At 40.9% G+C, this 23,008-nt stretch overlaps 2 protein-coding genes across 3 annotated transcripts in view; both read right to left on the bottom strand.

Annotated features, from left to right (window-relative positions):
• Positions 1-8,647, bottom strand: part of LOC104456474 (protein FAR1-RELATED SEQUENCE 5) — a 40,494-nt gene extending 31,847 nt beyond the window's left edge. Inside the window, exon 1 of the mRNA XM_039300808.1 lies at positions 8,462-8,647. Coding sequence (XP_039156742.1) covers position 8,462 — 1 coding nt within the window. The 5' untranslated portion in view covers positions 8,463-8,647. The remainder of the gene's footprint in view (positions 1-8,461) is intronic.
• A 593-nt stretch (positions 8,648-9,240) lies between these two features.
• Positions 9,241-12,792, bottom strand: LOC104431253 (MDIS1-interacting receptor like kinase 2-like). Of its 2 annotated transcripts, none has more exons than XM_010043915.3 (2): positions 9,967-12,792; positions 9,241-9,834 (listed from the first exon to the last, which is right to left on the bottom strand). In XM_010043915.3, the coding sequence occupies exons 1-2, from the start codon at positions 12,743-12,745 to the stop codon at positions 9,464-9,466; spliced, it is 3,150 nt and encodes a 1,049-aa protein (XP_010042217.1). In that variant the 5' UTR covers positions 12,746-12,792; the 3' UTR covers positions 9,241-9,463. The 2 variants fall into 2 exon arrangements, with proteins under 2 accessions (XP_010042217.1, XP_039155457.1); XM_039299523.1 differs by having other exon boundaries at positions 9,734-9,878.
• Between the last annotated feature and the right edge of the window lie 10,216 nt (positions 12,793-23,008).

Raw genomic sequence — 23,008 nt, 5'->3', positions numbered from 1 at the left:
TATGACCGGCTGCTCTAGCTCAAGCTTGAATTTATTGTTATTTGGGTCAAGTCAAGTCAAGTCATGTTAGTCTAACTTGGTCTCAGTAAAAAGAAAAAAAGGAAAACAAGTCAGATCAAGCTCGAATGAGCTAACCTGCCTTTCTTAATAATAGGGTGTCATTGTAAAATTTTGGAATATTTCGATATTTTCCAACGAAAAAAGACATCAATTTATTTATATGATTCATTAGATAACTGTCTAAAATAACATATCAATCAATAATATGCGCAATCGGAAGATTATTATGCACAATTCTGGGCCGTGGCTTCTTGTCTGGTCCATGAGAACCTTTCTGATTTGGTGAGAAACCCTGCTTATTACACCCCAGCCGACGGGCAAGTGTTCTGCCATCAATTCCTGACCGTCGACGCTGCATTATACGAACTACAAATCCAACCCGTCTTGCATAGTCAATATAGAATTTCCGGGCAGCTTCTTCAGAATCAAATTCCATCCCCATGTATGGCTCTGAAATTGCATTTTCTTCTTGGTCACCATTCTCCCCTTTAACTGGGTTCTCACTGGCTTCTTCTACTAAATCCACTGTCACAATTAATTATTTATTGTGTTAACTCAAATATCAAAATAGAGTCTTTTAGTGCTGTGGCATCCTTCGCACATATCTCCGTCAAGTTATGAAAATCATACAAACAATAGACTCAACTAGATTATAGTAGGAGAAAATTGCTTGAATCACGGAGGGCATCCAAGGATAAATATTAAACCAGACACGTTGTTCAGGACACTCTTCACCACAAAAATACACTTCCATTGGCCAAGGACTATGTTCAAGTCTCAGGTAAACATGTATTTAGGACTTCCAGGTGTCAACTCAAGTATCTTATCTTTGCAAGAATCATTAAAACTAGCCATTTTTGAAAGAGGACCACTGATGCCTGAAACTAAGTCTTAAGATCCGCAAAAAGGACCCATGAAAAGGAGTTCGCAGATAATATGGAAAACTAAGTGCACCCAAGACATGAAGAAGTGAAAGGGCCAACAGTAACAAATTAACCAAACACTTGTTGGTTGCACCGAACACATAGGAGGTCTACAGACATAAATACAGAGCAAGACCTATGGAACTGATCTAAGTGTCTAACAAAAGGTATTCCATATTTTTTTTTTGGTAAGGAAGGTATTCCATATTTTGATAGTTGAAAAGGTCAATAATTCATCCCAAGGGATTTTCTATTGCAGTGCTATAGCTAACAAGAAAAGCCATCAGCTACACGATATTAATCCAAGACATGGGCACCAAAGGAAACCCTCGAAATCTGATAATGACCTTGGACAATTGATTGCCTTATTTATATGCAGCACTAGTCAGACACAAAAATCTTGACTGCCCGCCAAGAAAGCAGAGACCTCACAGATGTTGATCTCAATGGCCATGCAAAAGTAACTGTAAGACAATATAATTCATATGCGGAAGCCAGGATCAATCGAAGACAAACCTCCAGCCATTGTTCTTGTTCGCGTTCGTCAGAAAAACCTGAAATCAAAGAAAAATTGGGGACACTCTACTACCCAATTCACTCTCGTACTGATGATGTATTCTGAATGAGATGTATTCTGAATGAGAGAGTTTGAGTTAGACCTTGTCATCACCCGTCAGAAATGAACGTACGTTCCTATTTATACATTGTCTCCCATCAAGACGGGTAGTTGTCACGAAATGGTACGAAGCGTGGATCGAACAGTCGCAATTTTAAGAGAAAATTTGGGTCAAAAATGTGGGATCACAAAAAATAAATAACATTCTCCCACTTGATCCCATCATTTTCATCATACGGATTATCCAACTAATTCCACGAAAACTTTATGCTTAAAGAAAAGAAACAAAACACATGAATCATGGCGACATGTCCTCTAAGAGTGAGTAATATCTTCCATGTATCACAATGCATCTTATTTCTTTAATGTAAGCCTATATGTGACAACATATCTTAATGAATAAACCCCATGTTTATTCCAAAATCAAGGATAAATGTTATTCTCATAAACAACAAAATGTGTACACAAAAATTGAGAATCAACGTTACAACTGAATAAGAGTTTCATACAACAAAAATCGTTCATATGACGACAAATTACATGATGGGACCTATTCCCATACTAGTTACATGATCCTTATACTTCATTGGTGGCATGCCTTTAGTTAAAGGATCAGCTATCATCAATTCAGTACTAACGTGTTCAATGACCACTTTATTCTCCTTAACACGTTCCCTTATGGCTAAATACTTAATGTCGATATGCTTACTTCGACTGCCACTTTTGGCATTTTTAGCCATAAAAACCGTAGCTGAATTGTCACAATATATTCTTAATGGCCTAGAAATAGAATCAACAATTCTAAGCCCAGCAGTGAAACTCTTCAACCATACACCATGCGAGGTAGCCTCAAAACAAGAAACGAACTCAACCTCTATAGTGGAAGTAGCAGTCAAAGTCTGCTTGGCACTTCTCCATGACACGGCTTCGCCAGCTAACATGAAAATGTATCAAGATGTTGATTTTCGTGAATCAACGCAACCCGCGAAGTCTGAATCTGAATAACCGACCACTTCCAGGTTGTCAGTCCGTCTATACATAAGCATATAGTCTTTGGTACCTTGAAGGTATCTCATCACTTTCTTTGCAGCTCTCCGGTGGTCTAAACCTGGATTACTCGATATCTTCCCAACATTCCCACAGCAAAAGCGATGTCGGGCGAGTGCAAACTGAGCATACATCAAACTTCCAATAGCGAGAAGCATATGGAATGTTGTACATTTGTTCCCTTTCTAGATCGTTCTTCGGGCATTGGTTCAAATTGAACTGTCACCCTTTACAATGGGTGCTATACTTGGTGAACAATCTTTCATCCGAAATCTCTCTAGGACCTTATTGATATAGGTTTCTTGAGATAGTCCTAAAATGCCTCGAGGTCTATCTCTATGGATCTTAATGCCAATGACATAAGATGCCTCACCCATATCCTTCATATCAAAACTCTTAGAGAGAAATTGTTTCACCTCATGTAGCAACCCCTTATTATTGGTTGCAAGTAGTATATCATCCACATACAGCACAAGGAAACAAATTTTGCTCCCACTGACCTTCTGGTATATACATTGATCCATGACATTCTCTACAAAACCAAATGAAGAGATGACTTCATGGAATCTTAAGTACCATTGGCGGGATGCTTGTTTCAAGCCATATATAGATTTCTTAAGCTTGCACACCAAATGCTCACATTTACTAGAGGAAAATCCTTCAGGTTGTTTCATGTAAACCTCCTCCTCTAGTTCTCCATTGAGGAACGCCGTTTTCACATCCATCTGATGCAATTCCATATCAAAATGGGCAACCAATGCCAAAACAATACGAAGAGAATCTTTCTTAGATACAGGAGAAAAAGTTTCCGTGTAATCGATTCCTTCCTTTTGAGTGAATCATTTGGCAACAAGTCTAGCTTTATATCTTTCAATGTTACCCAATGAATCTTTCTTAGTTTTGAAGACCCATTTACAACCAATGGCCTTCGCATCATTAGGTAACTCAACCAAATCCCAGACTTTGTTAGATGCCATAGAACTCATCTCTTCCTTCATGGCATTGTACCACAAATTGGATTTATCACTATCCATGGCTTGTGAAAACGTTTCGGGATCATTCTCGGCTCAATATTGTAGTCGAGACTCTTGTAAATACACAATATAATCACTAGGAATAGCCGATTTCTTTATTCTAGAGGATCTTCTCAATGTTGCATCAACATTCTCTTGAGGAGCGTGTTGTTCAACTGGATGTTCAACAGTTTCTGGTAATTGCTGGACAACTGGATCTACTAGATCAATATCAGCAGGTTGTGGAACTTCAACGATTGGTTGTTCAATAGCCGGTTGAACTGAAGGGACATTATGAGCAACAACCAATCTTAAATTTGAGGTGGAAGGTTGAGTATCTGTATGATCTTTCTTAGGATCAAGGTCCTTCGATCGATCGCTCCCATTGATCAAGTCATTTTCAAGAAATTTAGCATTTCTTGATTCCACAATTCTAGTGGTGTGAGATGGACAATAAAACCTGTATCCCTTAGACCTTTCGGCATATCCTATGAAATACCTATTTATGGTCCTTGGGTCCAACTTCTTTTCTTGTGGATTATAAACTCTCACTTCAGACGGGCATCCCCAAACGCGCACATGATGCAAACTCGGTTTCCAACCTTTAAATAACTCAAAAGGTGTCTTTGGGACAGCCTTGGTCGGAACTCGGTTTAATATGTACACTGCCGTCTTAAGTGCTTCGGTCCACAAGGATTTAGGAAGTTTGGAGCTGCTAAGCATACTACGCACCATGTCTAATAAGGTCCGATTTCTTCTTTTCGCTACGCTATTTTGGTCCGGAGAACCAGGCATAGTATATTGGGCAACTATCCCATGCTCTTGAAGAAATCTTGCAAATGGACCATGTGCTTGTCCATCTTCAGTGTATCTACCATAGAATTCTTCACCTCTATCTGATCTCACGATCTTAATTTGCTTATCGCATTGTTTCTCTACTTCCGCCTTAAATATCTTAAAGGCATCTAATGCTTCATACTTATTATGAATCAAATAGAGATACATGTAACGTGAGTAATCATCTATGAAGGAGATGAAGTATTTCTGACCACATGAGTCCATATCCGGACTACAAATATCCGTGTGTATGATTTCTAATATTTCTGTACTCCTCTTGGCACATTTCTTTGTCTTGTTAGTCTACTTTCCCTTTATGCAGTCCACACAAGTATCACAATCAGTAAAATCTAAAGTACCGAGTACTCCATCATTTACTAATCGCTTAATTCTTTCTATGGAGATATGTCCCAATCTCTGATGCCATAACATAGAGGAATGTTCTTTCACAACACATCGTTTTATACCAACTTTATCATGAACATGCAATGCATCATAATAGGCATTGTCTTGTAAATTAATTCGAAAAAGACCATCAGGCAAAGTACCACTCCCGACAATTTCAGATTTAAATGATAAACAGAAGTTTGAATTTGAAAAGTTAAAAGAGTATCCCAAAGGTACAAGTCTTGAAACTGAAATTAAGTTTCTAGAAAAACTAGGAACATAAAAGGTCTTTTCCAAATTTAAAACAAAACCACTATTGAGAACTAGTCTATATGTCCCAATAGCTTCCACATGCCAACGCATCTTGTTTCCTGAATAGATGCTTTGTTCACTTCCCACTAGCTTCCTGTGGTTTTGAAAACCCTGCATGGAATTCGAAATATGGATTGTAGATCCATAATCAATCCACCAAGTGTTGTGACTTACATCAGTCATATTAGATTCATAACAAACACAAGAGATTAGATTACCTTTCTTCTCGAGCCAGGCCTTAAATTTGACACGATCCTTCCTTATATGCCCCTTTTGTTTACAAAAGAAGCATTTGGATTCTTTCTTAATGTCAGCTTGGGGATGTATTTTACTTTTTCCCTTATGCTTGCCATAGCCCTTATGCTTTTCTTGTGTTGCCAAATGAGCACTTTCTCTCAATTCCATAACTAGTCTTTCTTCCTCTTGAACACACATGGTCATGAGTTCATTAATAGACCATTTATTCTTATGTGTGTTATAAGAGATCTTGAAAGGTGCATACTGTTGTGGGAGAGTGTTCAGAATATAATACACAAGGAAGGATTCAGATATCTCAACCTCAAGGTTCTTAAATTTGAGCTGCAATGTTCCTCATTTGCATGATGTGCTCACGCACACCTCTAACACTAGTGAGCTTCAATGATGAAAACTTTATAATCAGGGTCATGGCATGCGCCTTCTCAGAACTTTCAAATTGCGCATCTATGGCCTCCAATAAAGCCTTAGCATTGTTATCTTTGAGCAAGCTGAACCACGAATACTAGGAGATATCTTAGCTCTTATAAACATGGCACAAACGCGGTTGGACCGCTCCCATTGGTTATAAAGAGCTATCTCAGTTTGAGTGTTCGAATCGGTAGGAGCAGGTGGTTCGTCTTTCCTTATAGCATAGTCAATGTCCATCCACCCCAATTGAAGAAGAACTTACTCCTTCCAAACTTTATAGTTCTCACCATTCGGTATAGGAACATCAAACTTAAATTCAGAGAAATTCACAGGTTGAGAAACTGCATATCAAATAATCATGCTTATGTTACAAAATTTGAGGCAAATATAAATAAATCATGTTTTACCAATGTAAACATGTCACAATATGAATCACATAACATAAAAACTACATGTGGGCTAAGTTTTTAATTTAAATAGATTCATAATTACTTCATGAAGAAACTACCATATTATATGCCTTTTCTTAATCCCTGTGGGTAAATTAAGAAAAATAATATGATATTTCATCCTAATTAATCATATTAATATAATGAAAATTCCTATGGGATAAAGTTCATCATATTAATATAATTAATTACAATCAATGTCCATTTCTAAATATGATCCGGAGGCTTTTAATATATAATTTAATTAATTAAAGATGCTGTGGCCACTCCTAATTAATTAAATATATGGACCATTGGACATTTAATTTCATGCATAAAATATTCATAAAAATGAATGAAATGACATAATAAATAAATACATCAAGGGCAGAACAGTAAATAAATAAATAAATTGGCCAAGGGCATGATTGCAAAAATTTTAAAAATTTGGGGCAAAAGTGTAAAAAAAAGGAGCCGTGGGTGGGAGATGACGGGCGCGTGAATCCCACGCGCAACGGTTGCCGCGCGCGTGAGCGCGTGGCGCGTGGATCCCACGAGCCTGCAACCGCAGCGCGCGCGTGGGCTCCACGCGCCTTCTTCCTCGCGAACAGAAGCGTTTTCTTCACCGTTTTTCGCCGTTCCGCCGTGGTTTCGCCGGCCGTTTCTTCTCCGGCAGCCCATTTCAGACAAAAATAAATAATGGGTTTTGAAGAACATGCCGGCACGACCACATAGGTCCAAGTTTCGGCGAAAATGAGCAAAAATTGGCCCCAAAATCAGACGAAAATTTCCCAAAACACAATTCCTTCAACCACCGCGACTTCCACCGCCCGATTAGCCTCCGGCGAACACCGATATACCGGAAAAACTCATGGCTGATATTCCTAATGGCGGTGCGACCGTGCGGGTCCGAAATCAAGGGGTGGGTCGTGCGGATTTTGCTGGAATTTGCGAGTTTCTCTCTCGTCCTCAAAATCCAAGTTACTGTTCATCTTCTAAAAGTCCGAAAAACACACCAAAAATACACCGAAAATTCACAAAAATTTAATAAAACAAGGCAGAGGCTTTTAACATGCTCTGATACCAAATGTAAGACAATATAATTCATATGCGGAAGCCAGGATCAATCGAAGACAAACCTCCAGCCATTGTTCTTGTTTGCGTTCGTCAGAAAAACCTAAAATCAAAGAAAAATTGGGGACACTCTACTACCCAATTCACTCTCGTCTTGATGATGTATTCGAATGAGATGTATTCGAATGAGAGAGTTTGAGTTAGGCAATCATCACCGTCGAAATGAACGTACGTTCTATTTATACATCGTCTCCATCAAGACGGGCGGTTGTCGCGAAATGGTACGAAGCGTGGATCGAACAGTCGCAACTTTAAAGAAAATTTGGGTAAAAATGTGGGATCACAAAAAATAAATAACAGTAACACCATAAGAAACTCCGGCAATCACAACAATTCCAATGGTGAGCCTCAGGAATGATTTATCTTTCCCACCAAAAAATAGTTACTACAGACTTCCCAGTATTGGAGAGTATCTTTTGCACAACCAAAACTTAAACAACTTCGCCAAAGAACTCTCAATCGTGGTGACACTGTTGATTCTGCTGAAAAATGTTTCCATAGTCCAACCCACTCTACCCACCAGATAGCACTCAAAACATGAATCCTCTGAGTGACTTCACACAGTGGACTTAAAGGTGGTTATTACATAGAAAGCATGCGCGACAAATGATCGAGCAATGCGGATGATTGCTAATCACTTGGGATTACAACACACCATCCCATTTTTTAACTCGACGGATCACTCAGAAAAACAAACTCCAATGTAGTCCCAAACTGATCTTTTCAGCTAAGGCCAAAAGCCACGGAGTTCAAGAATCAGACTACAAGGAATGCACTACCCTCGTCATAAAAATTCCGAGTTCAGACGAGAAATGGCGAAAATAGGAACAAGACAGTCACTCCAATAGCACCAAACACAGTACCCAAAACCCAGAAATCTCCAATCTTGAAGAGCTCTCGAGTAGCCCAGTTCAAAAAACCTCCCTCTTTCCCAACAAGACGATCACCGCACGAGCTGCATCTCAAGAATTCTACCACAAGCTTTCGGATCTCCAAAGAAAAAGATCAAGAAAAGGGTGATCAAACAGGGGCACTTACTCGGAATCGACCCCTCTGAGCACCGAAAAAGAAACGATCTTTGCCGTGGGAGACGGAGCCCAACGAAAAAGAACGCCTTTATCGACAATTCGCCTTCACCGTTTCGTCCGAAGCAGGATTGCCTTCCTGGGTGGAACTGTAAAAGAAAGGCGATGGTCGTGTCGTTGACGAGGCCACGACACGGTAAAAGCGGTCATGGACCGGGTCTTGCTTGAATCGGGCTGTGTAGCTTGGTGCCCATGCGATGTACCAAATCTGGCTGAGCCTTTGTATCAGGTCGGGCCTACATTTCAATAGTCGAGCTGAACTTGATTTATATGATCGGACTTATGGTGTGCACAACAATCTGTGCAACAATGGCTCGATGAGTTAATATTTTCCGCCTCGAAGAGTAATGTCATGTTCATGATTTAAGCGGGTGAATTGGAAGTGCGGGATGGCATATGCTTGGTTAAACAATTGATATTGTTGGGCCGCGTCATTTTTTGTACTAACATTCATAAATCAGCACTTTCAATCTAATGAACATGTCGTATTAAGCACCTCAAGAAGAACCCGCTAGAAAGTCTTAAATTAATCTTCTTAACCCTACTATTGTTTCCTGTGTGCACATTTGAGTCATGTGGAGGAAAAAAGAAGTCCCGCAATAAATGTGGGTAATGATAATATGTGGTTGATTCACGCTCAATGATTTAAGTTTCTAAATGAAGATGGACTTTATTGGATTATCAATAAGTTCAACTTATGAACTATCTCTTGTATCTTCCCATTACAGTTATTGGACTTTTGCAGTGCTTTCCCAATCTTATTCTAGCAAGAAGGGTGATGCTGAGTTGAGTAGGGTGAATTAGAGAACCTGTGTATGAGAATAATTTATGCATTATCACTTCCCTTTTTTCTATAGCACTTAAAAAGAAAAAAAACTGCATCTAATTTGAACATTTACAGACAGGAAACGATTCAGCTCTTTCCCTATCAATTTCCTCAAGATGTTCAGCTACCTCAACCATGGAAACCATCCAACTCACTTAATCTGACATCCGAGAATGGCTTCACTAAAGGCACTTGAATTGAGAATCCTTGACAGACTTTTTGCATGGTGGGTCGGCGATGAGGATCGACTCGCAAGCATGCAAGTGCTAGTTTAGTGATTGAGACCACATTCTCCGCATCTTTGTCTAGAGGAAGTGAGAGACGTTGGTCTAGCACATCTTGCAGTAATGTTCCCGAGTTGATTTGTACCGACACTGTTGATGACTGACTTGAGCTTGAGACAAGATCCCCCAGATGCCTTCCCATAATTACTTCCAATGCTACTACTCCGAAGCTATAAACATCGCATTTTTTTGTAACTGCTGCTGAATATGCTAACTCTATAGGATAAAAGGGTAGCATTAAGTTTGTCATCTTGTAATCCCTAGCAATGCAGTCCAATTTATGAAAAAGAATTGGGCCAAAGTTACAGACAATGATATATAATAACAACCGTGAAAGCACATACATACCTGGTGCCATATATCCAAGTGTACCGACCAGTGAAGTCCAATTAGATGAATCTGGCTTGACTAGCCTTGCTGTGCCAAAATCAGAAACATGAGCTTCATAATCACCATCAAGAAGCACATTGTTGCTAGTGATGTCCCTATGAATCCATGGAGGAGAGCAATCGTGGTGCATGTAACACAATGCATCTGCCACGCCTTTGATTACGCTCGCCCTCCTAGCCCAATCAAACTCCATCGTCATCTCGTCGTCACTCAAGGCCCTTCTCAAGCTTCCTCTTTCCATGAAATCGTACACCAAGAACGAGTGTCTCGGATGAAAGCAGTACCCATAGAGCTCGACAATGTTACGGTGCCGTATATTTGCCAATGCAGTGGCCTCCCGCTCTAGTGACATTAACCCGGAAATCTCGTCATGCGGCACATGAATTTTCTTCACGGCAAAAGCTTGATTATCACATAGATTGGCCTTGTATACGACTCCATATCCTCCCTCCCCCACACAGTACTTGGAATCGAATCCTTCCGTGGCTTTAATAATGTTCTCGTACACCAATTTTCCGTCGTAGCCCCATATCGTAAAAGCATCTCCTTGCGCTTGTGCTTCCAGTGAGTCTTGTTCTGCTCTTTTGGCCCTTTGGCAAGCTAGAAGAATCACTCCGATGAATAAAGATGTGAGGAGGATGAAGCTAACTAGTGAGAGAATGACTGGAATCATAAACTTGTTCCCTTTCTCACTAGAAGTCCTCTCAGAGCATTTCTTCAAACCAGCCACAACCCCACATAACCCAGCTTTATTGCTTGCGACTGCACTGTATGGAGCATCACGGAAGGCTTCGATGTTTGGGATCGGACCCTCCAGGTCGTTGTGGGATATATTCACAGATACCAATTCCCACATATTGTTGAAACTTTGGGGTATGAAGCCAGAAAGGCGGTTTTGGGATAAATTCAACACTTCCAAAGTTGTCAACTTTCCGATACTGCGTGGTATTTTTCCTGCCAAGAAGTTATGGGACAGATCAAGATCACGCAAAAACTGCAAATTGCCTATCTCTGAAGGAATACTGGCTCGAATTTCGTTGTTGCTCAAATTCAAGTTCCACAAGCTTCTGCACTGTCCTAATTGCGGGGGGATCGAGCCACCGAACTTGTTGCCCCCTAAGTTGAGCTTGTCCAGTGTAGACAAATGACCAATCTCAGGAGGGATGGTACCAGAGATTTTGTTATCATGGAAATCAAGCTCGAGCAGTGAAGTCAATCTTCTCAATTCCTTTGGAATCTGACCGGTAATATAGTTCGATGAGAGGTCCAATACTCTCAGCTGAGCCATATTCCCAATCATGGGATGTATCCCACCAGAAATGTTGTTACTGGAGATTCTGAGGCTCGTTAATTTATGGGAACAGCCCCATTTCAAAGAAAGCTCGCCATGGAATTGGTTGAAACTCAAGTCAATGTACTTCAAGTTGGGATATGCGCCCAAATCTTCTGTCAAGTTTCCTGTGAGTCGGTTTCCTTCTAGTCGAATCCTTGATAAGGTACTGCAATTCTTCAGGCTCTTAGGAAGATGACCATTGAAGTGATTATTAGGCGCTGTAAAATTTTCGAGTAACCCTCCACGGCAAATGTTATCTGGTAGTCGCCCAACGAGCTCATTTTCACCCATTGTGATATGTCTTAGAGTTCTGAGATTATTCATTTCATCTGGGATGAAACCAGAAAGATGGTTATAGTGCAAACTCAGTGCACTCAAGTTGACTAATTTTCCAATTGATCTCGGGATTGACCCATTGAGACTATTTTCTGACAGGCGAAGTTCCTTCAGATGTCTCAAAGTTCCAACTTCTTCAGGAATGGAGCTGGAAAGATTGTTCGAAGTGAGGTCTAATAAAGTCAGGGCGGTCAAGTTTCCAATAGACACAGGAATTGGACCACTGAAATTATTAGAAGACAGAGTGAGCTTTGCCAGAGATTTCAACCTTCCTATTTCCTGGGGAACTGGACCAGCAAGATGATTGCTTTGGAAGTTAAGGACCTTTAGACTACTCAGATTTCCTATAGACGAAGGAATGGAACCGGTTAATTTGTTCATTCGGAGAGAAAGGAATTTTAGAGAACTTAGGGTGTAAATTTCTCGAGGAACAGACCCTACGAGATTGTTTTGGCCCAAGGCAAGAAATGTTAAGTTGCTCAAGTTTCCCATTGAAGTAGGAATCTGACCTGCGAGATGATTGTCATACAAAGTGAGGTTCAAAAGAGAGTGCAGCATTCCTATTTCTTCAGGGATAGTTCCGTGTAGACGATTCCCATCAAGGTAAAGAATGCTCAGCCTGCTCAACTTGCCTATTTCAAGAGGGATTGTGCCAGAGAGCGAGTTGTTAAAGATAGACAGAGTGGACAACTTAGAGAGGTTACCGATGGATGGAGGAATGGGACCGTAGAACGAGTTTGCTGAGAGATTGAGGCTAATTAGATTTGACAGAGCAGTGAAATTAAGTTTGCTGAGCGAACCTTGCAAACGCATGTTCGTGAGATTAAGCTCTGAGACACTTCCTGAGCCATCACAGCCGATCCCTCTCCATGTGCAAGGGTTGTCCCCTTGCCATGAAGATAAAAGAGCTTGACTACAATTGTCCAGACCAGATTTCCACTCAAGTAGAGCATGCGCTTCCTCTCCTTTCGCAGTTCCATTGCTTGCTTGAGCACCGAAATAAGCTGGAACAAGAGACAAGGCGAAAACTGTGATCGTAATTATACTGATGTAGGGCGGTAACTTCATGGAAACAAAATTATATTGAGATATATCTGAAAATATGGAAGAGCCCACGATTCTCTGCCCTAAAAATTTGTATGATATTACTTTAACCTGAAGTATTTATAGCTGGATCTGAGCCACATAAACCATATCAAAGACATGCAAAATAGCTTTCAGCCTGCCTTGCAAACAGTCACGAAAAGGTAGGACTTTGTCCTGATTAATTGGTTGAAAAAGTCCAACTTCTTCAAGTTATGGAGGATAGATCAAGAGCAAAATTGGATGGGTGGGGACGTCACCCTCAAGCTTGGTCATCCAATTTGTCCGAATATGTAGATGGATCTTGATCAAAGATGGACCCATGACCCATAAGCATCAAGCCAACCACCAGAAGATGTGCGTTACACTAGGTAGAAAAAGCCACAATTCCTAGACCCGGTCAAGACAAGGCAAGTCGACCCAAGTCTAGCGACACCAGCGTCCAGTTTAAGGTCCGGTCTATTTGCTACTTGAACATGGATGGAGAATAGCAGTATATCAGTTCGAAACCTGAGGGGTCCTCCAATCTAGTGCATGGCATTGACCTAGAGCCTCTAACGAGGCAAAAGCATTCGTTAGCTCGGGTGTCATGAATTTCTAGAGAGTATAGGTTCTCGTTTGATGTTCTCGTCTGATAAAAATCACAGGTTTAATATCAGGACGGAAGGGGGTAGAACATTATGACGCACTCCACATAAGTCTTTTGATGAGATATCGACTCTTCCTTTGCAGTCTTCTTCCGGCAACTAAAAGGTTATCGTCTGATGAAAACGATAGGTTTATTATCTAGACAGAAGCTGAATTTTCGTCTTCCGTTCTAAGAGGTAGAATATTATGATCCGGTCTATTTGCTACTTGAACATGGATGGAGAATAGCAGTATGTCAGTTCGAAACCTGAGGGGTCCTCCAATCTAGTGCATGGCATTGACCTAGAGCCTCTAACGAGGCAAAAGCATTCGTTAGCTCGGGTGTCATGAATTTCTAGAGAGTATAGGTTCTCGTCTGATAAAAATCACAGGTTTAATATCAGGATGGAAGGGGGTAGAACATTATGACGCACTCCACAGAAGTCTTTTGATGAGATATCGACTCTTCCTTTGCAGTCTTCTTCCGGCAACTAAAAGGTTATCGTCTGATGAAAACGATAGGTTTATTATCTAGACAAAAGCTGAATTTTCGTCTTCCATTCTAAGAGGTAGAATATTATGATCCGGTCTATTTGCTACTTGAACATGGATGGAGAATAGCAGTATATCAGTTCGAAACCTGAGGGGTCCTCCAATCTAGTGCATGGCATTGACCTAGAGCCTCTAACGAGGCAAAAGCATTCGTTAGCTCGGGTGTCATGAATTTCTAGAGAGTATAGGTTCTCGTCTGATAAAAATCACAGGTTTAATATCAGGACGGAAGGGTAGAACATTATGACGCACTCCACAGAAGTCTTTTGATGAGATATCGACTCTTCCTTTGCAGTCTTCTTCCGGCAACTAAAAGGTTATCGTCTGATGAAAACGATAGGTTTATTATCTAGACAGAAGCTGAATTTTCGTCTTCTGTTCTAAGAGGTAGAATATTATGATCCACTCAGCAGAAGTCCTTGATGAGATATCAGAGTCTTCCCCTTAAATTAGTCTCCTTGCACTCACTCACCATACTATGACTATAAATTCACAAGATCACAGTCAAATCCGAGCTCATTAATATATCCAATCAGACACCGTCACTCAAAATCATGAACCAATGAATTATAGGCCAGCTAAACTATTTTTTTTTCCTGTTCAAGGTGGGACTTTTTCACCTAACACCCTCACACAAGCATCTTAACAAACTATAGATAGGACGTGATGATAATGCTGGCTGTTCAAAGGTCTATTTCTGTCCCTATAGAAGTAACTGTTGACATATTAATCCCCAAAATTGAAGATACTACAAAAGGCGAGACTCCCTAATTTAGTAAGGCAAAGATTTTTCTGGCGATGGACAGATAGTGTTAATTCCTCAGTAGCATTAGCATCATCAAGCGTACAAGTTCAGTTGTCAAATTCTTGATATCAAATCTCATCGGTTAGGATGATATATTTCACTTGCTTTGAGGAATGTTCGGGGTTCAAGCTTTATTTAGTTGGAATTTGGAGAGAAATAACCCTTAGTTTTGATTTCACGAACAGAAAAATGCTTATACGAAAAAGTTTTCTTCATATGGGTAGGACCGCAAATAAATTTTGATTGAATCTGTCAAGGAAAGTTTGCCATGAAGAACTAGAGTTGTCTTCAGAGTTGCAAATTACCAAACAATAAAGATTCGATGCAATCCCGTCCTTGGAAGACGGTGAGAACAAGTATTGCCCGCCTAGCGGGAGACAATCCACCATCAAACCAGCCAATAAAATTTCATAAATCATCTCTCATATGTTTCAGCACCAGTTCCTGATATTATGCTTGCAGCCATGTTGATCTTAACCCCATCCACTTTGCATGCATTCGGCAACTTTAAATTCACCAAGCTAATTCAACAGCAAAGCGGGTTCACTAAAATCCATACCATCACGATTGATTGGTAGCTGTAAGTAGGGAAAATGACACAAATAACTCATAAACTTTGAATGTGTAATGTCACCCTCAAATTTTAAATTTGTTCAATATGGTCTCTAATCTTTTAGTAATTGTTCAATTTAGTTCATGACCTATATGAAAATGTTCAATATTGCCAATGAATTTGAATTAATAGAAAAATAATATTTGATATTTTTATGTAGTTTGAGGATTATATTGAACATTTACTAAAAGTTTAATGATAAAAAATTCATGAGCGACATTACATATTGGATCAAAATTTAGAAACCTTTGTAATTATTCCTTCTAAGTAATAATTTGAGAGTGACATTGCATATTGGATCAAAGATTAAACCTCATTTGCATAGTGAGAAATACACCGGTACATAATATGCACTGTCATGGTAATTTCCACTTTCTCTGCTACTTCTATCACAACAATGGCTCGATGAGTTAATAATTTAACCCTCGGAAGGTAATGTTATGTTCATGATTTAAGAAGGCAAATTGGAAGCACATGATGGCATACACTTGATTAATTAGTTGATATTATTGTGCTACCTCAATTTTTTATTGTAATATTCATAACCCAATACTTTCAATCTAGTAGTTTTTTTAAGTAAGCGTGTCATATTTAGGGCATGCTTGGTAACCATTCCGTTCTCGGGAATTATTTTTGATCAGAAATGATTCTTTTTTATTATGCTTCGGGAACAATTTCTGAGCAAAAGAACGCGTTTGGGGTGCGAATGATAACGCTTCTTGGCTAGGGAAGAGTTTTTTTTTTTTTTTTTAGAAATAGTTTTTTTTTCTATTTCTATTCGGGGAACAATTTCTGAGTAAAAGAACCCGTTTGGTAACTACACAATATTCTACTCTTGGAATAGAAAAAGAATAGAAATGCGTTTGGTAATGCAACAATTTCATTTTTGTATTTATTTATTTTTTATTCTTGCTCACGGATTCCGACCGCCAGCTGCTCGCCGCCGCCACCATTTGCATGACCACCGCCGCACCACCCATCGGCCACCGACGACCCGGTGGCAACGGTGGCTCCAGGCGGTTGAAGGTGGCCGCGGCAAGAGAGAGAAATAAAAGAAAAAAAGAAAAAGAAAAATAGTTTATTTCTAAAAATTGTTCCCAGGAACAATAATCAATTTTTTACTTCTCGTTTTTGCTCCAAATCTATTCTCGGGCTAACTTTCTATTTTCGAGAATAGAAAAACAATTTGGTGTTACCAAACGAGTTTTTGTTTTTTTTTTTATTCCGGGGAACAAAAGAATAGAAATTGAGAGAAATAGAAACGTTATCACGCTTTGCCTTGGTAATTACACAAAATTTCTTATTTTGGAATATAAAAAGAATAGAAATGTATTTGGTAACTATATAAAATTTCTATTCTGATTCTTTTTCAATTACCTTTTTAAATTAGTGTAAATTTAATATTGAATTCTTATGGACCACTCACTAATGTAATTATCTCATCATGAGTGAAGAAATCATTTTATTATTATTATATTTTCAATTTCAAAAGAATTCGAAAATTTTATTCTATTCTAAAATTCTATCAAATCATAGAAATTCTATTGATTAATTATATTTATACTAAGTAATAAAAATATTAACTAATCAAATTTTTATTAAATAGTAAATAATAAACTATTTTATAAACTATAAATATAAATACTAAATAAAAAATTAAAATAAAAAATTAAATATGTATTCTATATATAGTAAAATTTCAATTCCTACTTCAAATATATATATATTTTTAAATAATTTTATTAATTTTTCCTCTCTTTTTTCCCCCTTTCTTTCTCCCCTTCTTCTTCTTCTTCTTCTTCTTCTTCTTCTTCAAGGTGGCCGGTTGCCGAGCTTGGGATGACTGGTGATGGGCTAGACAAGAGCTAGCGACCTCACCGGAGCGTCGCTGGCCCTCGGCAAGGCCATGCCTCATCGGCCGAGCCTCACCCGACCGGGTGAGGGGGGAGGCTCGGGTGAGCCTCGGCGAGCTTGCCGGGCCTCGCCAATGGCCCGGCGGGGTCAAGTGCCTCCAGTTTGCTAGGCCAAGCCTTGCATGGCTGGGGAGGCTCACTTGGGTGGCCGGGAGGCTGGGCGAGGTCGAGCCTCGCTAGCGGCTGGGTGAGCCTTCAGCGAGCTTGCCAAGCCTCGCCGGTGGCTAGGTGAGCCTTCGGCAAGCTCGCCAGTGATCGGCAGCGGTGGGCGGTGGACGGCGACGTTCGATGGAGGGAATGGCAGCGGCAGCACTTGAAGAACCAGAGAGAGGGAAGAAGAACAAGAAGAAAGAGGAGGAAAAAGAAAAAAATAGGTAGACCTAATTCTAGAATTGTTCCTAGGAACAAAGAATTAACTTTTTTTTTTTTATTCTTGATTCTACTCAAAATCTATTTCCATAAACAAAAATTTTACTAAACTGTTCCAAAATTACTCTCGAGAATAAAAGAATAGAAATAAACTTTGTTTGACAAGTTGACAAACGGGCCTTAGCATCCCATAAGAACCCGCTAGAAATTCGTAAATTGGGAGAATTACTGAAAAAATTCTAAACTTATTGTAATTGTGACAATTCAGAATTTAGTCGATTAGTCTTTGTTGTGGATAATTTTTATACTATTTTAATTTTTGAATTATTTTTTTTTTCCTTTTTTTTTTTTTTTTTCCTATTCTCCCCTTTTTCTTTTTCTCCTCCATAGAGGCCGGCAATGCTCGGTGAGGCTCAGCCACGGGCCAGGGCCGCCCATTGCAAATCTTGAACCAAACGCGAAGCACTCGCCGGCCGGTGGCGAGGGTCGCGGCCGTCGCCCACCGCTGGTGATTGTGGAGAAGTGGGAAGGAATCGATGGTGTTATATGGAGAGATTCAATAAACAGCAGATCACCAACGAAAGCGAGAAGCAAGCGCGGCCATGAATTCCATCTTCTGTTCCTTCGATTTCCTCTGCGCCGAGCTCTTCCGCTTGAAGGTGAAGGCCCAACTCCCACCGGCAGCAAGCATCGTCGCCGGCGCGATCCTCGCCGCTTCAGCACGGCAAAAGGGGACCCAATGTTCCGAGGAAGGAAAGCAAGAGCGGCACGCGCTGTAGAGCGAAGAAGTGGAAGCGGGGAAGGAGAGCTTCCGCGTTTCGCTCGGGAGGCTCGACGGGATCCCTTTGCCGAGACCATCGTCTCTCACCGAAAATAATAATAATCATCATCATCATCCGCAGTTCGTGATGGGAAAGTTTGGGGTTCATCACAGGAACATGGGATTCTTTTGCCTGTTCTTTTCGGGCGTTCGAGTGGGGAAAAGGGGAAAGATGAGGAAAAAGAAAAGGAAATATGGAGGTCGGGACACAGAGTGCCATAACTTGGCACGCCGGGACACTTAAGTGCCATAACTTTAAAATGGTACACTTAAGTGCCATCATCGGAGTAAAATGGGACACTTAAGTGCCAATCCGGCGAAAAACCGGCCAAAATGCAGACGTGGCATTTTCCGGCGACAAGCTTAACTGATGTGGCAATTTTTTTTTTTAAAAAAAGCAGACGTGGAGGAGGAAACGACGTCGCCCCATCCTTGTGCACTTGGCCAAACAAAACGACGTCGTTCGTTTATTTGGAATTTAACATTTTGTCGGTTCACGGTAGGTCGACGTCCTCTCCATCCATCCATCGCCGTTCAGCTCGCCGTTCGCGGTGATCGCTCGCCGTCGTCGCTCGCCTTTGTCGGTCGCCGTCGTCGGTCGGCGTCGTCGGTCGCCGTCGTCGGCGCGCCGTCATCGCTCGCCGTCGTCGATTTGCTCAGGTTTTCTCTTCTTCCTCTCCCCTGTGGTGAAATTAGGGCTCCGACTCGTTTATTAGGGCTCGGACTTCAAATTTGGGGGTCGGTGGGAAAGGTCGGGCTTGATGTGAGATTTAATGGCTGAGATGTAGTGCTACAATCCTATTGGGGGTTCAAATTGACGGTTTAGGAGCGGCATTGAAATAGGCTCGGTGTAGGGCTCGGGGAAATTAGGGCTCGGTGTAGGGCTCGCGTCGCCTCATCCACTGTGATGTGTGATTCATTCAGGGTGTTGAATTGTGATGTGCGAAAGTAATTTGTAGTGGTCGGATGTGAAATGTGCGATGATTGGTGATTGTTAGGGTTCAGAGTATTGGACTTTGCATATGTGAGAATCGAAGGTTGTGGGGATGGGGACTTCTGGATATTTGTTTAATAAATTGCATTGTTGAGGACCCATGCGAGGAATCTCTCCATATTTTAAAGAAATGCGACGGCATAATCAAAGCAGTTGTCGGGTCCCATCTTAATTTTTATTTGTCCTTGTCCCGAGGCTGTTGTTTTCAAGGCTCGCAAATTTGTCGACGACCGCATCTTCCTCTCTCTTCTTCTTTTCTTTTCTTTTCTTTAATAAAGAGTGTGGGGACCTCCACTTGCAATTGTCTGTTCTTTGTGAATGTGGTCCCAAAATAGTTAATTGTATATTTGTCCTCTTTTGTTGCGAAATGGCGCATAAAGACTATGTTGCTGTCATCGTTTACTACGGTGGAGATTTTGTGATTGGGGAGGATGAGTGGGAGTATGAGGGGGAATGAGGGTACTATCTTTGTAGATATAAAGAAGGCATCTTATATTGGATTTGTTAGGGATATAGTGACATTTTTGCCTTGTAGAGTACAAAAGTTCTTGTCTTGTGTTCTGGGAAAGGCTTGAGAGATGGTTTGAGAGTTTTGGAAGATGATAATGGTTTTAGGGATGTATTATATCATTATCTTCATGGCGAAGAGGCGAAAGTGTTTGTTGAAAACAATAGTGAGGACGAACATGATGACACGAGATACCACCGAAGTAGGAGAAGGAGGAGATGAAGTAGGTCATGATGGACGGGATGGGGAGGAGAGGGGCGCGAATCTTTGTTCACCGGGCGATTGTGACATGGGTGATGTCACCATCACTGAATTAGATTGGGAAGTAGCTGAATCCGGTGAGGGTGACGATGACGATGAAGGGTTGGCTCTTGAAGCTGAAAATTTGTTAATCTTAAGTGACGCCGACGATGAGGAGCTTACACAGTCAAGGAAAAAATAAAGGGACTTTTTGTTAGATAGATTTGCAACTTTGCATGTAGCTGTTCATCAAACGAGAGACGAAGGCCCTGCAGATGTTGGTGTTCTTTGGCCGAGTCACGGAGACAGATTATGAAGAAAGCATCGACACCGCAACTTCCCGGGACGAAGTTGAAGAAGATCAACGAGTTTTGTGCGTAGAAGGAAAAGTAAGTTTCCTTCCTATGATCCATCTGTTGCATCTCCTACTTTGTCGGTAGGTATGAAATTCCATGATGCGATACAATTTAGGGAAGCTATACTTGAGTTCTTCCATTGCTGCACAAAGAAATATTGATTTCATTAGAAATACCAAGAAATTTGTAAGAGCTAGGTGTTCGCAGCAAAACTGTCCATGGAAGATTTACGGTGCGTTTGTTAAGAAGAGTGGGTCTTTTCAGATTAGAGCCTACCAAGAGGAACACACTTGTTCCATTAATTTTCAAAACAAAGGGTAACAAGTTCATGGTTGTCGAAGCACTTCTTCGATCGATCAGGTGATGCCCAACTTGAAACTTGCTAACTTTAGGATGCTGGTGAAGGAGCGTGTAGGCATCAATGTATCTAGGAATCGGTGCAAAAGAGCAAAGCAAAAGGTGATAAAGGTACTTATTGGTCGGTATGCTAAGGAATATGGGCGGGTGTGGGAGTATGCTTGGGAGTGTAGGCTGCAAAACCCTACAAGTAGAGTGTATGTAGAGGTGATTGAGAGACCACTTCCTGATCATGGGACCAAGTTCGATAAGTTCTATGTGTGCTTTGATGCATGCAGACGAGGTTTTTTAGCTGGTTGTAGACGGATTATAGGATTGAATGGCTGTTTCTTGAAGGGCTTGTGCAAGGGAGAATTGTTGGCGGCGATTGGAAGAGATGCGAATAACCAAATGTTCCCACTAGCTTGGGCTATTGTAAAGATTGAGAACAAGGACAATTGGTCTTGGTTCTTGAAAAATCTGATGGGTGACTTGGAGATAACAAACGGGGAAGGGTGGGCATTCACGAGTGACCAACGTAAGGTAATGCTTGCTTTTTGAAAAGTTTAGTCAATAGTTTGCTTTGCTTTGCTTTGTAATATGAACATGTAATTTGCTATAATATTTCTTACTTTGAATTATTGCGGGGATTGGTTCCGAAGAGTAGCCGAGTTGTTGCCCCATGCTGAACATCGAATGTGTGCGCGGCACATATACGGAAATTGGGCAAAGAACTATAAAGGGGATAAGCTGCAATTGCAATTTTGGCAATTAGCAAAGAGTGCAAACATGGCTGACTTTAGAATAGCCAAAGAAGGATTCTCAGTTGACAAAGGAAGGTTGTGCTACCTATTTCAACTAGAACCGAAGCATTGGTGCGGGGCATTCTTCGGTGAGGAGTTCAAGTGCGATAACGTCGACAACAACATTTGTGAAGTATTTAATTCGAAGATAATAGATGCCAGATGCAAACCCAGTCATCTCAATGCTTGAAGATATACGAGTTGCGGTTATGACTCGGCTGCGAAACAAAGAGATGAGGCTGCAAAGTGGACAAGACAATATGGTCCTAGGATTGTGAAGAAATTGGATGACAACTTGGCTGCAAGTACGCATTGTCATCCCATTTGGAATGGAGATGACGGATATGAGATAATGAAGGGTGCGAATAAGTATGTTGTCAATCTAGGAAGTAGGAAGTGTTCATGTAGATCATGGCAAGTAAGTGGAATTCCATGTGCACATGCCATATGTGCCATCCAGTTGAAGGGCGACAATATAGATGATTACATCGATGATTGGTACCATAAATCAAAGTATCTTGCTTCCTATCAGTTCATGATGCAGCCAATTAGAAGTAGCAAGTTTTGGGAGCCCACGGATCGTGAAGCACCTCTACCTTTGCCTTTGAAGAAGACAATTGGAAGGACAAAACGAAGACGAAGAATGGCGGAGGGAGAGGTCTCGGGTCGGCAAAGAATGAGCAGGGAGGGTGCAAAGATCACGTGCTCTTATTGTCGCCTAACGGGCCACAATATTAAAGGTTGTCAATTGAGGAAGCAACAACGGTTGAGGCAAGGTGAAGGGCCTAGTGAAGAGACAGTTGGAGAAATGCACACAGCAGGGCCAAGTGAGTCGATTGTTCTTCAGTCAACAAGTAGAACCCCGGTAAGTCATGAAATTTATTTTATGTTTATGTTGCTTTCTTGTCGTTTATCATAAAAATGTACATAATGATATCCTATTTGGCCTTGTATGTAATGTGTTTGTTAGGTCACAAGAAGAACCTCAGTAAGTCATGAAACTGAACAGCTGTTCGAAAGAAGGCAAGGTAGAACACAGCCGGGTAAAGGATTGGCCCAAGTGGCAGCATCACGGCCAGGTGAAGGATTGACCAAGCAGCATCACGGCCAGGCTGAAGGATTGACCCAAGCATCACGGCCCGGTCTGATCGGTTGTTCTTGAAGCGAAAGAAATACCAGTGCTAAATTCAATCAATTTGTATTCAGTTTTTATTATTATATGTCTCGATATTATATTTATGGTATCTTTTCGCCTCTTTCTCGGAGTTCGAAGAAAGCAAGTTCGAACTCAGCGCAAGCTGAAGGGCCATCA

The sequence above is a fragment of the Eucalyptus grandis genome, chromosome 8 (genome assembly GCF_016545825.1).
Source record: "Eucalyptus grandis isolate ANBG69807.140 chromosome 8, ASM1654582v1, whole genome shotgun sequence".
NCBI classification, from domain to species: domain Eukaryota; kingdom Viridiplantae; phylum Streptophyta; class Magnoliopsida; order Myrtales; family Myrtaceae; genus Eucalyptus; species Eucalyptus grandis.
Note: the sequence above shows the minus strand (reverse complement) of the source record. Positions and strands in the feature narration are given on the sequence as shown.

What these genes read in the sequence shown, in the direction of transcription:
- LOC104431253 (XM_010043915.3), bottom strand. Translation starts at nt 12,745, where the DNA reads ATGAAGTTACCGCCCTACATCAGTATAATTACGATCACAGTTTTCGCC. An exon ending in ACTTGGATATATGGCACCAG is followed by an intron (nt 9,835 to 9,966) that starts GTATGTATGTGC and finishes TTTATCCTATAG; the next exon opens with AGTTAGCATATTCAGCAGCA.